This window comes from Heteronotia binoei, chromosome 14 (assembly GCF_032191835.1).
Source record: "Heteronotia binoei isolate CCM8104 ecotype False Entrance Well chromosome 14, APGP_CSIRO_Hbin_v1, whole genome shotgun sequence".
NCBI lineage: Eukaryota > Metazoa > Chordata > Lepidosauria > Squamata > Gekkonidae > Heteronotia > Heteronotia binoei.
In genome coordinates this window covers 24,330,868-24,349,213 of record NC_083236.1, presented here as the reverse complement: position 1 = coordinate 24,349,213, position 18,346 = coordinate 24,330,868, and the positions used below count along the sequence as shown (strand labels likewise).

At 44.8% G+C, this 18,346-nt stretch overlaps 1 protein-coding gene across 1 annotated transcript in view; it reads right to left on the bottom strand.

Moving 5' to 3' along the window:
- Positions 1-2,050: 2,050 nt before the first annotated feature.
- NOBOX (NOBOX oogenesis homeobox) overlaps positions 2,051-18,346 on the bottom strand; it is a 29,636-nt gene continuing 13,340 nt past the window's right edge. Inside the window, exons 6-9 of the mRNA XM_060254249.1 lie at positions 10,821-11,094; positions 7,675-8,018; positions 6,245-6,583; positions 2,051-3,873 (exon numbers count right to left, since the gene is read on the bottom strand). Coding sequence (XP_060110232.1) covers positions 3,848-3,873; positions 6,245-6,583; positions 7,675-8,018; positions 10,821-11,094 — 983 coding nt within the window. The 3' untranslated portion in view covers positions 2,051-3,847. The remainder of the gene's footprint in view (positions 3,874-6,244; positions 6,584-7,674; positions 8,019-10,820; positions 11,095-18,346) is intronic.

Genomic DNA, 18,346 nt, shown 5'->3' with positions numbered 1-18,346 from the left:
GAAATAGTGAAATGACCAGTAGAGGGAGCAAAAACATGAGGAAAAGAGGGGGGGGAGATGCAACATGGGAGCTTGAGTGAGGAAACAATGCATGGAAAAGCCCCTGTCTTTTCGAAGTTTTCAGAAAGAACACAGAAAAGCGTCTATGGCTACTGTGTGGGCCAAAAGTTTGGTTCTCCCACCGGCAGCCATTTTCCTTGATCCTGTCCTGCCAATTCCTACTACCACCAGGATTTTTTTTAAATTAGCAACTGAATATTGTAACATTATAACCATCTATATAGCTTTTCTGAATTCTCATCTTTCATTTTTAAAATAACTATCTCCTTTAGTCTTGAGAGCCCCATGGTGCAGAGTGTTAAAGCTGCAGTACTGCAGTCCTAAGCTCTGCTCATAACCTGAGTTCAATCCCTGAAGGAAGCTGGGTTTTCAGGTAGCTGGCTCGAGGTTGACTCAGCCTTCCATCCTTCCGAGTTTGATAAAATGAGTACCCAGCTTGCTGGGGGGAAAGTGTAGATGACTGGGGAAGGCAATGGCAAACCACCCCGTAAAAAATAAGTCTGCCGTGAAAACATTGTGAAAGCAACGTCACCCCAGAGTCAGAAACGACTGGTGCTTGCACAGGGGAGCTTTCCTTTCCTTTTTATGAATGTTTAATGGTTTTATGAATGTTTATTTAATGGTTTAAATGGTTTTAATGGTTTTATGAATGTTTATCCGTTTTAGATGTATTTAAATGGTTTTAATGGTTTAAATGGTTTAATGGTTTCAGATGTATTTAAATGGTTTATGAATATGTGTGTTTGATGTGTTGGTATGTTTGTGGAAGAGCACCTCATTTCGTTGCTCTCTTTTTGTTGAGAACAATGACAATAAATTCATCTATCTATCTATCTTTTCCTTAGTCTTAGAAAGGGGCTAGAGCAGGGGTGTCAAACATGTGATCCAGGGGCTGAATCAAGCCCTCAAGCAACTAGCTGTCATCTGCTTCCTTCTCCCTCTTTCTTTCTTCCTTCTGCATCACAGCTTGCTTTGCCAGGCTTGCTCAATTGCACAAGAGCTACAGAGCAAAGCTTCTCTATATTCTCTGTTGGCTGAGGCTCCTCCCTTGGGGAGGAAAGGGGGAAGAATAGTTTGCTTTGCCAGGCTTTCTCAATTGCACAGCAGAGCTACCGAGCCAAGCCTCTCTTCCTTCTATTGGCTGAGGCTCCTCCCCTTCCTTCTCCCTCTGGGGAAGGAAGGAAGGAAGGCAAAAGCCAGAGCTTCTTTTGCCCTATTGTCTGGATTGCATAGGAGAGATACAAAGAAAGTCCAGCCTTTAAGACCAACAAATGCTAATGTTTTAAGCATGCTTTATTTCAAGTTTTTAAAAAATCTTTGTGTTCGTCTGTGTCCTTTATAAAGTTTAAATCTCAGCTACCTGGCATTACATTTTATGACACACATGGCCCAGCCCAACAAGGTCTCATTTATGTTAGATCCAGCCCTTACGACATATGAGTTTGACACCCCTGGGCTAGAGACTTTTAAAAGAGAAAGCTGGGAATTCAGCTTCCTGCAGCTTCCTTCTATTTCCCTGCTGATTGGCTTGTAGCCGAAAGGGAGGGGAGCTGTTTTACTGCTTTCCCCCTGATGATATTCAAATCCCTCGCTCCTGCCTGGGTGTTTTTCCCCCGGGGAGCACCATAGTCCTCAATACACTTGAGGGTGCTGTGCTGCCTTTGCTCCTTCCTTTCTTTGGTGGGTGGATGAGGGCATGGTGATGTTATGGAGGCTCCACATATGGCTTACATCATCAGAAGGCTGTCACTATGGACTTCAGGGCAATTGCTAGACTCCCAGTGTCTCATGCTTGGGATTTCTGGACCCACTTTTCTCTGTTAATAGAGCAGAGGATACCAATTTGCTATGGTAGTGATAGTGGTGCAACAGCATCGCTGGGTTAGCCTTGTAAGTATTACCGAAACTAACCAACCATAGGAGAATGCAATAAGAATTATACAACCACTTAAAAGGTTCGGGGTAATATAAGGAGAAAGCCAAGCCAAAAGAATGTAACCAATGGTTTTCATTTTTAATCAAACACACTCAAAACATAAAATGTTTTGACGAAAATCAGGTTATTATTAAATGCAAATGAACGTAAAAGTAATAACTACAAATTTTATCAAAACAAATGAGCAGTCTATGAGTGCACAGATTTAACCAGCATTGGATTCTTCACTTCTTACAGTCTCTACAACCTTGAAATTGGTGTTTAGCTTCTAAAAATGTACTTGGTTCCTATTACAACCCTCTTGAGGCAACCTAATTGTACCAGTGCCATCTATTGTAAAGCACTAGGTGTACGGCACCTCCATTCTCTCTTCCATTTTTTGGACTTCTAGTTTTCTCTCTCTTAGTGACTACATTTTCTACCCTTTAGCATCTTTGTCCTGCATCTATTGATAGCCAGCCTCAATAGTTGCATTTGGTGGGCTGTATGACTGATGAGAAAATGTGTTGAGTTTGGATATAAATTATTCACATTCAAATCACTGCTCAGCAATGGATTCCCCTGGCTGATCTCAGTCCAGTTACTTACAGTTCTGAGCAGAGTCACACCCTCTTAAGTCCACAATGGATTAAAAGGGTGATACTCCACTGAGGACTGCACTGTTAACTAGGTATTCAGATAAACCACTGCACAATGGTGTCAAACTGTCAAAAATGCAGACTGTCTATTAATGGAAATGTATAAAGAAGAGACCTTAAAGGCCATCTTTAGAGGATGACAGATTTTGGACTACATGATCTTTGTGCTTTTGAATTAGTGATCCCCCCCCCCTTGAAATATGACAACCAGATTGAAATACAGGAGCCTTCTCCTGCTTTCTAACAGTTCTGGAGACATTTCAACACAGGGTGAGAAAGGATGTATCTACTGAAATCCCTTCAACATAATGGTTAAAGTTACAAGAGCTTTACCATCCCTTGAATCTGGTTACTCTTGACTGAGGAGAAAAGGAGCACGAGAAAGGGAGGTATTAGCTGCTGTCTCCGGTTTCTGAATCTCAGTATCCCGGAATTCCATACCAGCCTCTACATCAGTAATATCACACACAGTTGGCTATTATTGACAGAGCCTTTAGTATTTCTGTATTTGTCTGCACAATAAGTCTACACAGAACTGAAGATCTGAATCTGCCCATCCTCAAAGCCTGAAAAAGTAAAATGGGTCATGTTGTTGAGGTAGAAGTGGACTTCTTAAAGCTAAGTCATTGAAAGCCATACACATAGGGTTGCATCCAACAGTCATTTTCTGCTGGTGAAAAGACACTTCTACTAATGGAGGGGAAGGGACTTTCCACTGGTACCCTAACCACAGACCCTCACACAAAAGCCAGTGTTGATGCTGGGGAGGGGGTCTCGTCAACCCCAGGAACAGTGTCAAAGTTATATTGTAGAATACAGGTTCGCTTTTGGTTGGATGGATACAACCCTTAGTTACAACTTTGTGAACTTATCAGTGACTAAATGAAAATTTGGATTTATTAAGTTTAAACAACAAACAAAAAGAATCCGAAGCACAAAATAACAGAATAGATTTGGGTTATTGACTGACTGTCATTGCTTTTTTTCTTCAGCAGGAAATTTATAACAAATAAATAAATAATGAACAGAACCAGTCTGAAACAGGTATTCCCCCCCCCACCTCCCCAAGTCTTTCAGAGTGCCTTACTTGACACGTTACAGTTTTTTTCCTCTTTGTTTTGCTCCATGAAAAGGTTTATTAAAAGAATATAACTTTATTATTGTTATATTCTTTTATTATCTCCCCTGGCCATCTTTGTATGAGGCAGCCAAGTCAGTTCTTGCTCTCTTCAGAGAAATCTGAGAAGATGAAGATAAAGGTGAGTGAGCCATGGCATTTGTGTGGGGCAGGGAAACAAATGAGTCAAACAATGCCGTAAAGCTGTACTAACAGGAACAAAGAATGTCCTTGCCATAATTTTCATGGAGTTCAAATCTATTGTCTTTTGTTTCTCTATGAAAAACTCAAATGCAATTGTATAAATAAGGGGGAAAAACACATTAACAGTGCTTGCCTTGGTCTCCTACCTTCTTTTTAACACAACCTCCTTCAATCTCTGGCCACACCCCTTCTTTTAAGCAAACCATTTAACTAAAATATAATCATAGTTCTTATATTTATGGCTAGAGAAAAGAATGCCACATTTTGCTCAAACCACAGTGATAAAAATGGCATGTGAGCAAAGGTAAAATATTTTGAGAGCAGACATAGAGCAATAATGGGGTATCCAAGCTGCAAGTGAGTCCCATTTTATTATATGGGACTTTCTCCCATGAAAGCACCCTGAGGATTGCACTATAAAGTTGTACATTTGTGCCACTACTCTTACAGATCCCCATGAGCAGAGAATGAGCTGCAAGGATGAGGTGTAATGTTCAGAGCGATGTACTAGCAGGTGGAAGCCTGCTCACCATTCAGCCATGAGCACACGTATCAGACTGACTATTACTGAATCGGTCCATCAAGGCTAGTATGGCCTACTTTGACCAGCAGTGGGTCCCTAGAGCCTTGGTTTTTTCACATCACCTTCCGCCTGGTCCTTTTAACTGGAGATGCTGGAGTCAGGGATTGAACCTGTCACCTTCTGCGAGCAAAGCAGTGGATCTTCCACTCCTTCAGCCATGACACTTGCTGGCTGATGCAGGGCAGGGCCTTTTTTGTAGCAGGAACTCCTTTGCATATTAGGCCACACCCCCTGATGTAGCCAATCCTTCAGGAGCTTACAGTAGACCCTGCACTAAGACCCATGTATGCTCTTGGAGGATTGGCTGCATCAGGGGTGTGTGGCCTAATATGCAAAGGAGTTCCTGCTATTAAAAAAAGCCCTGATGCAGGGTGATATTGGGCCTATCTCACCACCTCAATCTAAGCTACCTCGTGAGAGAAGGAGAAGCATAGATGCTGTTCCTTAGAGGAAGGGCAGATAAAAAAAATACCAGACAGACAGATGAGAGCCACAAATGTACTTTGAACCAAGACACACGGTTTCTGCTGCATGTGATCCTCCAGGATCCCCATCTACTTTGTAATGTGCCCCTCGTTCAGGGTCTTGTTACCTACCTACTTGGAGCAACAGATTCTCAGGGTGCTTCTAATAGGCTGCTGTTGCCCTTCTGCACCGTGGCAAGCAGGCCAGCCACAATCATCTACTTGACTAGCAACACTTCCCAGGTGTGTGTCCGTCAGGGGAGGCACCAACATAGATTACTGTCTGTAGTGGAGAGAGCAGCTGACCTGACACTACACACCTCAGAAATCCCATGGGATGCAGCTCTGCTCCATTGGCCCAGGGGTGCAACTTCCTGCCCCGAATCTGACATCCTGAAGAGGGCACTTTACCCATTCCAATGTAGTGAGAGGCACTAGTGAGTGCCTACTGGTACCTCAGTGCTTCCTAGGGCCAGGGCCCTCCTCTCTTCTGCCTTCCACCAGGTACTCCTCAAATACCTCCCTTTCCACCCACTGACCCACCTGCCTGCCCATCACTTCCCCACCCCTTCACAAGCCCTCTGACCACCCACACGAACAGATGCCTACATCACCCACATGCCCATTCCCTGGCAATGCTGAGCAGTGCCTTTGGGTGGAAGCATGGGTCATAGAATCATAGAGTAGGAAGGGACCTCCAGGGTCATCTAGTCCAACCCCTTGCACAATGCAGGAACTTTGCAAATACCTTCCCACCCCCCAGTGACCCACGTTCCATGCTCAGAAAATTGCAAAAAAAAGCCCCAACAAACCCTCCAGGATCCTTGGCCAAAGTGGCCTGGAGAAAAACTGCTGCCTGACTCCAAAGTGGTGATCAGCATTTCCCTGGGTGCCTAAGAAAGGGCCATGAGAACTAAGCACTGATGCCGCAACCCTTCCTGCCCTCCCTCTCATGCTCTGCCTGAGTTCACAGAATCAGCATTGCTCTCCAGAATCAGCATTGGTCTCAGATGAAACCCCGCAAAGAAGGGAACGCAGAGCACTTGCAAGCAAGTAGTTGTGGGAAGGGTGTATCAGCAGGACAGGAGGCACGTGGTCAGTGGGCCTCACCAGAAGCCTTGGGCCCCGGCAGCTGCCCCACCTCAGTGTAAGCCGGCCCTGCCTAGGGAAATCCTATGCTTCGGCAGCAGCATTCCAGCCCAGGATGGCTCAGGGAGCTGCTCCAATCATCTTGTCACTCACCGGCCATGTTTCGTTCCTCTTGGGGCAAGTTGTCCGTAGTGGAGTCCCTCTCAGGTGGTCCCAGGTGGTCTGCCTGAGACAGGTTTGAACCTGTATCTGCAGGAGCCATTGGCTTTGCAGAGAACACAATGGTAGAGCCTGGTGCTGTTGCTCTGGGCAGCTGGAGCAGAGAGGAAGTGGGAGGCATGCTCAGGTTCTGAACCCCTGGCACCTGCTCTGCATGGTAACATCTCTCCGCTGGGTTGGACAACTGCATCTGTGAGCATGGCTGATTGGTGAGTGGTGCTCCCGGCAAATAAAACTCATTCCAGGGCACAGCCTGAAATGCCGGGATATAGCCTGGATGAACAGAAACAGAAAAAGGACAGGAGACTACACACCGCAACAGCAAAGAATCACTTTTCAGAGTATGGGTCACCCAGGGATAACTCTTTGCAATGGTTCCAGTTTTGGAACTCCTTATTTTCTGTAGCAGGAGAGCACACAGCACTGAATCCTCTTACCACCTGCAATTACATGATAGACTTCTTTAGCTAACAAGGCAATGCATGCGTTTCCCAGTTTCAGTACATTAATGGCAGTCCTGCAATAATCTGGGTTTTTATACACATGTACTGAAGCTGGAAGATGCACGTGTTGCCCTATTCATAGAGCATGGAAACTATGCATCGCGACAGCACCTGTGTATAGCATGTTCGTAACAAAATCATAATGACTGAAAAGGGCTTAAGCGTTTTTCACATCGGCAACTGATTAAATTTTAATGGCAGTCTTTGAATAGGGGTAACATTAACCCAAAAGAACACATGCTCACTCTGCAGGGCACAGCTTGAAATGCTGGGGTATAACCAAGGCTACACCCCTGGGGTAGCCAATACTCCAAGAGCTTACAGGGCCTACTCTAAGCTCTTGGAGGATTGGCTACATCAGGGGTGTGTGGCCTAATATGCAAAGGAGTTCCTTCTACAAAAAAAGCCCTGGGTATAACCTCCACATAATAATGTGGAGATTATAATCTCCACATAGCTTTGCCACTTTACAGCATGACCATGAAATAGGATTTAAACTTGAACTAGGCAAACTGAGAGACAATTATTTGGAATGGCTCTCTCTGAGTTCTGTGGGATAATGCAAAGGAGAGCTCTCTCCAGGGCACAGCTGGTAAAGGTAACAAACTAAGATGGCATTTGTTTTAAAGACAGGCTTTTGCCTCTTGGTGAGCAAAAGTTATGCAATTATTCCCCTGCTTTAAAAACTACATTCACAAACAACTGGATAACTATGTACTGTGTGAGAATCACCATACTGGCCAACCGCATATGGTATTTTACAGCCACCTTCCTGTTTGTGGCCATTCATGGCCTTGCTGAATATGGTCTTCCTTCATGTAAGGATTCAACAGCCCTGGACGAAACTGAGCAACTACTCACCTGAGTTCCCAGCAGCTTGCTGTATCAACAGCTGTCCCCCTACGTGGTTCTGTAGATACCCTTGAGTGGTCTCTGCGGTTTGATAGGCCATGAGCCCACCATTGGCAGGCAGAGAAAAAAAAGTTGTGCTGGATTTACTGGGTGTAGCTGGTGTGAGACGAACACTAGGCAAGATGCTGCTGGTCAGGTGGACCGGGAAATGGTGCACTTGGGACATCTGGGGCTGGGGGTACTGACTGAGCTGGAAGGCCCCAGACTGGCTACTGGGGTGATAGTATGGGGTCTCCAGGTTGGCTGTAGGCTCCAGCTGCTCAGGGAAAGGGCAGCGCACAGGAGAGGCGATACTGGAGTGAAGGAAGAGAGAAATAATTCACAGGGTTATTGTTCAGAATTATAGCAGAGTCCGTCTACAAGGGATGAAGATAGGTTACAGTCTTTTAAAAGGATATTCATAATGCGTTGCATACACACAATACAGCAGATCATACGCACACAAAACATATGATATGAGATCAATTTTGAAACTACTAGATTTTTAGGAGCGCCATGGCACAGAGAGGTAAGCTGCAGTACTGCAGTCCAAGCTCTGCTCATGACCTGAGTTCGATCCCTGCAGAAGCCGGGTTCAGGTAGCTGGGTCAAGGTTGACTCAGCCTTCCACCTTTCTGAGGTTAGTAAATGAGTGCTCAGCTTGCAGGGGTAAAGTGTAGAGGAATGAGGAAGGCAATGGCAAACCACCCCATAACAAAAAGTCTGCCAAGAAAACATGATGTGGCATCACCCAACGTATCAGCAATGACTCAGTGCTTGCACAGGAGACTATCTTTACCTTTTTAAAGTGGGGTTTTAATAGCTAAAGGGTGCCATTAAGTCATACCTGACTCAGGGCAAACCCATAACGTCCCTCCTCATGGTGTTTTCAAAGCAAGAAGTGAACTGAGGTGGTTTGCCATCTGCCATCTCTGCACAGCAGCCTCCTTGGCAGCCTCCCATGGCTGCCTCTTCCTTGGCAGCCTCCCATCTGAGTACCCATCCTGCTTAGCTTCTGAATGCTGATGAGATCAAGCCAATATGGCCTATTAGGGCTGCTAATACAAACTCAATGGTTTGAGTTTACACTTGTTTTATTTGGTGACCTGGCTTCAGCAGGTATCTAAAGAGGCACCATATAAATCTGAAGAGGCAGCATATAAAACCACTGAATGCTTGCCTAAACATCAATATTTCATGTTGACACCAGAAGAGGCTCAAACTATGGCAAAGCTCAAGGGAAAGAGAGGTCCAAAGGCAAGAACCTCCAGGGAGAACACAATTTGAGCTTCCTTGCCTAGGGTTTTACAAGGGCAGGTCCTTCGCAAGTATTATGTCCATGCATGGACATCCAGGCCCTGACCTGGACAGCCTAAGCTAGCCTGGTCTCACCAGTTCTCAGAAGCTAACCAGGATCAGCCTTGCTTAGTACTTGGATGGGAGGCCACTACGGAAGTCCAGGGTCACTATGCAGAGGCAGTCATTGGCAAACCACCTCTGAACATCTCTTGCCTTGAAAACCACAATATAGAGAAGGAACACTGTCTCAGGCAGTGATGCTCTGTATTCTTAGAGCTTTAGGACAACAGTGGGAGGGTTTCTGGAGTTCTGACCCCACTGGTGGACATCCTGATGGCATCTGAGATTTGGCCACTGTGTGACGGAGAGTGTTGGATTGGAAGTGCCATTGGCCTGATCAAACATGGCTTCTCTTATGTTCTCATGCACCCAAGAGGACTGCTATAAATCAGCTGTGACTTGATAGCACTTTCTACCACCATGGATATCAGCCAGATCCATGAATAGTTATAACCACTGAACAGAGGAACCGCAGGAAGGATCAACAAGAATGGCAAAAACCGTGATTAGTCAGCACTAAACAATAAATAATCCTGCCCTTTAATTAGTTGTGCAGGATTGAGTCCATAGGGAGGAATTAGAGAGGAAGCACCTCACAAACTATTTTGATTGTGACACAACAGAAGAGTGTTTCTAGTAACACAGGCAGATTAAAGGACCTAACATCAGTAACGAATACACTTACTGATCTTGTGTGACCTCCATTAACAGTCCTTACCTGGGACAGAATATCCATAATGAAGAGTTGAAAAATCTGGAACCTTCATCTTGAACACTATTTTGGACTGTACTTTTGGACTTCATAGTACTTTATGTACTGATTTGAATGATATATGGATATCTCTGGCTACCCCTTGTAGAATTTCACTTATTGTTAGATTGGAAGAGTGCTGTTAATTGCTATGAAGTATTATAACCCTAGAAGTTGTTACACATATTGGATTTATATCCCACCCTCCACTCCGAAGAGTCTCAGAGCGGCTCACAATCTCCTCTACCTTCCTCCCCAACAGACACCCTGTGAGGTGGGTGGGGCTGAAACAGGCTCTCACAGCAGGGTGGGGCTGAAACAGCAGGGTGGGGCTGAAACAGGCTCTCTGCCCTTTCAAGGACAACCTCTGCCAGAGCTATGACCCAAGGCCATGCCAGCAGGTGCAAGTGGAGGAGTGGGGAATCAAACCTGGTTATCCCAGATAACTTAACACTTAACCACTACACCAAACTGGCTCTCCTATATATACAGAGAGAGAGACACACACTGTTGTATACGTTCTTTATTACATTTGTTATTGTATAGTGCTGCTGACTAATCATGGTTGTTGCATTCTTGTTGTAAATGGGAGGCCACTATGGAAGTCTAGGGTCATTATGCAGAGGCAGTCAATGGCAAACCAACTCTGAACATCTCTTGCCTTGAAAATCACTATGTCTCAGGCAGTGATGCTCTGTATTCTTGGTGCTTTGGGACAACCCACGAACAAGACATGTTTTCCGAATGAGTAGGGCAGGGATGCATTGTGAAACTTTTATGGACTGCCTGAAAGATGAAGAAGCCATTGCAGGCAACAAATTGGGGGTGGGGTTGAAATTAAAAAGCAGCATCTTCTGGGAGCAGCCTTAGTGGGGCAAGAGCACAGCTGAGAAAACTAAAAGTTTTCCTTCCTGAAGTTCTCATGCCTTCCCCTTTCACTCCTACTGGATCCTCTCCTGTATCCCTCCTCTGTCATGCAGAATAAAAACATTGGCTGCACTCCTACCTTTGGCTTTGGATGTTGTAAGTGAAGACTTCAGTGGACTGGCTTTCTTGACTTGGCGGGGGGCTGTATTCACTGCTGGGGACGTCTAGCATCAATGGAATGATGTGATTGTTTGGGTTGAAGGCCACATTGAGCGAGAGGCTGGCTCTCTGGACTGGGGGAGGGCTTGGAATGGCAGGGAAGGCTTCTTCCTTAACAGGTCCAAATGAGCCCTGGGCTACAGCCTCTGGTGGGGTGGATTCACATGAGGTTACCACATCAGTAACTGAGGTAACTGTCAAAAAGGGTAAAAAAGGAGAGTGTCACTTATAAAAGGTATATAACAAATCCAAGGGCTCCCTGCTGTTGGGAACAGGCTTCAAGAGGAAAGCATAAAAGAACAGTTCTTACTAAGGCATTTTAAGTGAGCACTTAAGAAAACAAAGTGCAAATAGGACAAGAGTTTGCAAACACCTGAATGGCACAACTATGTCCACCAGGGATCTCTGAATGTCTGTCACTCACGTCGAACATAATTTTTATTTATTTTATTATATTATATTTATAGCCCGCCCTCCACTAATGGGCTCAGGTCAGCTAACAACGGTTAAAAAAACATAGAAATAAAAGCAGAATCAAAATAAAATCATTTCATACAGTTACAATCCCTAAAATCCAAGATGGTGTTGATATTACTAATTATTAAGAAGAGCCCTGCCGGATCAGACCAGCGGTCCATTTAGTCCAGCATCCTGTCTCACTCAGTGGGCGTTTTCGCACTGACCTTTTACTGGCGCGACCACCCTCCTCACGCCGGCGGATCTGCAGGGATTTCGCACCAGAAGCGCCGGCGCAGCCAAAAGAGCCGGCTACTTCTGTCGCGAAACCCGCTCAAACGTTTTCCTGCTTCTTGGCGGTTTCCGTTTGAGCGGGTTTCGCGACGGAAGTTGCCGGCTCTTTTGGCTGCGCCGACGCTTCTGGTGCGAAATCCCTGCAGATCCGCCGGCGTGAGGAGGGTGGTCGCGCCAGTAAAAGGTCAGTGCGAAATCAGCCAGTGGCATCCTGAAAGAGACATCCAGCCTGCATCGTCTCTGGAGGGCCAACAACAGGGCAGAGAGGCCAAGGCATTGCTCTGATGTTGCCTCCTGGTTCTGGGATTAAAAGGATTAGTGCCTCTGAATGTGGAGGTTTCCCTCAGTCACCATGGCTAGTAGCCTCTGGCAGACCCCTCCTTCCATTAATCTGTCTAATTCCTCTTTAATCTGTTTATTCCGGTGGACATCATTACATTCTCCGGCAGCAAATTTCACATTTTAATTGCTCTCTGTGTAAAGAAGTGTTTCCTTTCGTCCATCCTGATTCTACTGCCCATCAGTTTCACTGGAAGCCCTCAAGTTCTAGCCTTTTGGGAAAGGAAGAAAAAATTCTCTTTGTCAGCTTTCTGCACCCCATGCATTATTTTATAAACATGTCATAGTAAAGTTTCTGTGTGATGTATGAAGTGGCTCTTTGAGAGAAGCTATAACATGGTTGCTTGGTCATGAAACTGAAGCAGTGGGAAACACCTCTGACATATTACATATGTTGTTGACTCTTATACTATCACATTGGACAAGGTTAAGGGGAACTTGCATCACACCTTGCTCAAACCAACAGCAGCCTCAGAGGAAGACTTCCCCCTAGGGTACTGGTATGTTTCTGCAATTACATCTGTCTAACTCCAGTGAGACTATGCCTACTCTACCACAGAAATGGTTTCTATGATACTACCTGCAACTTTCATCCCTGGGGAAAAAGAGAAGAACAAGCAGTTAGGACATCTTTAGACACCCCCCTCCATCTATTCACCAGTTCACTGTTTTTACTGATGAGGAATTCAGTCAACTTTCTTCAACAAAATTATTCCACTAAGGAAATATCACATTTTCCTACTCACAAGCCTACGTACATTATTAATGACAAAATGTTATTGTTTTTCATTCCAGCATGTCAGTTAAGACAAAAGTATTGGGTGGGAGTCAGTAAAATATTTATTCATTAGCAGTACAATCCTAAGCACTGGGAAGGGCCACAACTCAGTGGCAGAGCATCTACTTGATAAGCAGAAGGTCCCAGGTTCAATCCCTGGCACCCCCAGTTCAAAAGACCAGGCAGTAGGTTATGTGAAAGACCCCCACCTGAGACCCTGGAGAATCGCTGACAGTCTGAGGAGACAATATTGACCTCAGCGGACCAAAGGGCTGATTCAACAGAAGGCAGTTTCATATCTACACATTTCTAAGCCCACTGACTTCAATGGCTCTAGAATGGTGTAAACTGTTCTTAGGATGGCATAATATTTTGCAACTATATCCTTTCTCATTTCAAACAAAAACTATTAGAAATATCGACTCCAATTGGGATAAATTAGGCAAACAGAAGAGGTTTCACTGTTTCTACCCAGTGTGGCTGGCTGCTGATGGAACATGAGAGGCAAAGTACTAGATAATGCTCATGATGTGCCACTAACTCAGTTATTCCATACTATCTGAATGACACTATTTCAAAAGTATTTATTAATCAAATCAAGCTTGAATGCTCCCTACAAGTAACTAAACTGCAGGTCACATCATGAGAAGGCAATGCTCACTGTAAAAGATATTCGTTGTCGGAAAAATTGAAGGCAGTGGGAAAAGAGGAAGACCCTGCCTGAGGTGGATGGACTCAGTCAAGGAAGTCACAAGGGCCCTCAGATTGCAAGACCTGAGCAAGGCTGTTAACGACAGGATGTTTTGGAGGTCATTAATCAAAAGGTTGCCAGAAGCTGGAAGCAACTTGACAGCACTTATATTATTAGGCAGACAAATGTAAGTAGGCACTGTACAAAGTTAAAGTATACCCTGTTTACAGTCTTAAAAACTAGTGAGCAATAAAGAATAAGGAAAAGTTGGGTTTTGCCGGGTTTTTGTTTATCTCTGCTGTTGCATCACTGAAGCATGGGATTTACCCATGCACTCTTTTTATTTTATTTGAGGATACATATTTTGTCCATTTTGGCCGCCCTGAGCCATTCGTGGGAAGGGCGGGATATAAATCTCAAATAAATAAATAAATAAATAAATAAAATATCACATGGGCTACATTCCCTGCCAGGCTCCCATTCTCCAGTCCTTGAGTTCATGTATGCCCTGAAGCCTTGATAGCAAACATTTTATATAGGAAATTTACAGGACATTTATATATATATAAATGAAACTAACAGTAAGGTGAATACATAAGGAGGAAGACTATAGGTATAAAAATAACACATTCAAATAAAAAAGAAAGGAGGCAATCGGTAAACTACCTTCAGACTTCATTTTTAGGGGGTGTCAAAATACAATGTGCCTGAATTCAGCTTGCTGCCAGGTCTATGTATGTGACCTCCCTCCCTTCTCACAAAGAAAATCTTGGCAAGAAACTGACTCTAGTTACAAATAATGTAACTGGGGGAGGCTAACTCCAGTTAATCCGTGCACCTATATTCACTCATCATGAGTAACCTGTTACTATGTGTGGTCGGAAAGGCCTGTGTATCATCGATGTGGGTCCATGTAAATTGATTCCAATTCAGTCTGGGGAGCCAGATGGAAGAAAAGAGACCTTCCTTCCGCTGCCCCTAAAGGAGTTTGAAGCTTTGGTTCTAACATCCGGCATACAAAGTGGATGACACAGACACAAATCTTAAGGGATTGTTTAGCAAAGGAACAAAGCTCTTAGGAAAGTAAAATAGAGCAGCGATATCTGTAATACCAAAACAGAGATATTGCTATTGAGCAGAATATAAAATGAACTTGCACAGTCATGCATATGTGTGTGTGAAGTGCCATCAAGTCGCAGCTGACTTATGGCGATCCCAGCAAGGGGCTTTCAAAGCAAGCAAGCAGCAGAGGTGGTTTGCCATGGCCTTCCTCTGCAGAGGTCGCCCTTCCAACCCTGCTTAGCTTCTGTGATCTGCTGAGATCAGGCTGTACCATGCTGCCTTCCATCCCAGTCAAGCATATAACTAGCACCAAATATTAGAATACCCACCCCAAAGTACATATCCCCAATGCCCACACAGACTTATGCAACGTTTTCACTGGGGCTTAGGCAGATGAAGCAGCAGAGAAAGCAGTTTACATTATCTATCCTACTAGCAGCCTGAGAGGGGAAGCCACTGGGAAGAGGTTCAGAGCATCTGGGAGGCCAGTTATAATTAAACAGGATGCTGGTCTGGTAAAAACCTGACACCTTGGAGTTCTTGAAGAAAGAGTGGATAGCCAAGCAAAAAGGACAGATGGAGAACCAGGGAAATGTCCAAGGGCAAAGCACATGGAATCTGCATGCAAAACCTATCAAGGTACAGCAGTTGAGTCAAATATCAGGGCACATGGCAAAGTGCAATGCAGTAAGAGATGGGCACTGAGCACAAACTGAGGTTCAAATACAGCACCAGATATTGGAGCTGGGAAATAACAGGGCACAAAGGATATGATTTTCCCAGGCTTAAGGGAAGGGCAGTCCTGACCTGGATGGCCCAGGCTAGCTGATCTCATCAGATCTAGGAAGCTAAGCAGGGCTGATCTGGCTAGTATTAGGATGGGAGGTCTCCAAGGAATACAAAGCAATGGCCAACCACCTCTGAACATCTCTTGCCTTGAAAGCTCTATGAACATATGACTCAGACCCTCAGTCTATCGGTCAGTATTGTCTACTCAGACTGGCAGCGGCTCTCCAGGGTCTCAAGCGGAGGTTTTTCACACCTATTTGCCTGGACCCTTTTTAGTTGGAGATGCCGGGGATTGAACCTGGGACCTTCTGCTTACCAAGCAGATGCTCTACTACTGTCCCTTCTGGGATCACCAGAAGTCAGCTGTGACTGGATGGCACTTTCCACCACCAAGGGGAGGTCAGGAGAGATGAGTTCAAAGACAAGTTTTTCTGGTGGGGGTGTAATGAAGAGAATTCCAATGATGTGGGAAAACTTCCAGGTGTCAAAGGGAAGGGAATGCTTGGGGTGGAAAGTAGGAGGTCTTAGCTATGTAACCAAGGATTAGAGCACCACAGCGCAAACTGTGCAAGAATAGAGTCAAGTGAAAGAGAAAACTTCATTAGTTAGAAATTGATGTTACTGGGATCTCCATCGTTAGGGAGGACTGAACCACTGGCAAGGGGAGATTGTGCCAAGAGCACCTCAGTCAAGCCCAAATACTTGGAATAATGATCTAAAAGCTTTTTGTGCTTTGAGCAGATCGATATTTCTCTGAGCTTCAATGTGCCAGTTCATCTCTTTCTGGGCTTGTCATTGTGCCACCCTGGCTGTAATGAAAGGAGTCTAGCCATTCCCCTGCCACTTCACCTGCTTTGACTGGAAAAGGCCCCAGGCTACAAACCACAGGGAAGGAAGGAGGGAGGATGGGCTCTTCAGATCTCCCTCTGTAGGCTTCCAAGCACCATTTCCACTGGCAATAAAGGCATGGGAGGGAAGCTGGAAGTCCCCCTCTCAACATTTGGAGCTGCATGAAAAAAACACTATGCTTTAAATGTGAGTTACATCAATCCTGGGTTCAACTACAAGTCAGCTCAGTCACTCATAGGGTTGCCAGCTCTGGGTTGGGAAATACCTGGAGATTTGGGGGGTAGAGACTGAGGAGGGTGGGGTTTGGAGAAGGGAGGGAGTCACTGAAATATAATGTCATCGTGGCCATTTTCTCCAAGCGACCTCCTCTCTGTTGCCTGGAGATCAATTGTTATACCAGGTGATCTCCAGCCATCACTTGGAGGTTGGTAACCCTAGATGTCCACGTACTCACTTGTGTCACATGTATCATGTAATCTGGCCATACATTGTCTGGAAAACACATGAGTGACTGGTCACAAAAACCAGGATGTGGAGCCAGAGGGGGGCGGGCGAAGGGGTAGACAAAAGAGGTAACAAAAATTAGGCTTTATAGCAGTAATGACAATTTCTACCCAGAACAATTTTTTTGGCTTTTACACGTCATGTTTTGCTTCAGCTTGTCTTCTTAACTGCATTTGTTTTCCCCTTGTGTTTTTCAGACTACAAAAGTGAGAGAGCAACAACTGTGTTTAAGGGGGGGCGGGGCAGCACATTTAAGAAGCAAAGCTGGAGCAAAAACTTGGGAGTGAAAAAGCCCAGTATCTGAAGGAACAGAAGGAGGAATGCGCATGAGTGGTGAGAATCTGAGCTGCTACACATTCTGGTTCAGTGATAGTTAGGAATGAACAGATGACCCAGGCTAGAGTGATCTTGTCAAATCTCAGAAGCTAAATGGGGTTGACATTGGCTAGTACTTGGATGGGAAAAGACCAAGGAAGCCCAGGGTTGTAACACAGAGGGAGGCCATGGGAAACCACCTCTGCTCATCTATTGCCTTGAAACACTAGGGGGGGCACCATTAAGTTGGATGAGACTTGACAGCACTGTCCACCAGCAGAAACAAATGTAACCTAAACCAGTATTAGAAGGGAGAAACAAAACTCCACCAAGAAGAACTGTCATAGGATGGATAAAAGGTAAAGGTAGTCCCCTGTGCAAGCACCAGGGTGGGTACCATCCTATAATTAGAGGGTGAAGTATAATTTAGCAAAAATGACCCCAACCAAAAAAGGTATTACAATAATCCCATCTTTAAAAGATAATTGAAAACAAACAACTGCAACCAAGTTCATCCTTATTATTAGATAGCTAGTGTAAATATATATGTACTGCAGCTTATGTGTTTATTATAAAAATATTTTCAGGGGCAAACAAGACTAGAATTAGGCCTCTATGGTGGTCTACCATTTAACAGCTCTAGGTAACTTTAATATATCACAAATATCAGCAACTGTATTGATAACTATGTGTTGATATCATCAACCACTAACTGCTGCTGTTGGGAGAAAAGCAAAGCATAAAGGTTTTAAATAAAGCTCTAATAGCAAAGTGGCTGGCCCCCATATAGGGGGCAATGCTGGGCCATCCACAGACAAAGTAGGCATGCAGAAAAATACAACTTTGTAAATTAACCAAAAGGAATTTTTTTTAAAAAAAACCTGAACACAAATGAAGCTGCCTTATACTGAATCAGACCATTGGTCCGTCAAGGTCAGCATTGTCTATTCAGACTGGCAACAGCTCTCCAGGGTCTCATGTCTTTCACATTACCTACTGCCTGGTCCTTTTAGCTGGAGATGCTGGGGATTGAACTTGGAACTTTCTGCATGCCAAGCAGTTTGGTGTAGTGGTGAAGTGTGCAGAGAGAGAACTGGTAGAACCGGGTTTGATTCCCCACTCCTCCACTTGCAGCTGCTCGAATGGTCTTGGGTCAGCCATAGCTCTCACAGAGCTTGTCCTTGAAAGGGCAGCTTCTATGAGAGCTCTCTCAGCCCCACCTACCTCACAGGGTGCCTGTTGTTGGGGAGGAAGATAAAGGAGATTGTGAGCCACTCTGAGACTCTGGTTCAGTGAGAAGGGCAAGGTATAAATCCATTGTTGTCTTCTTATTCTTCTCTAGCACCTTGTCTGGGGAATGCTAAAAATG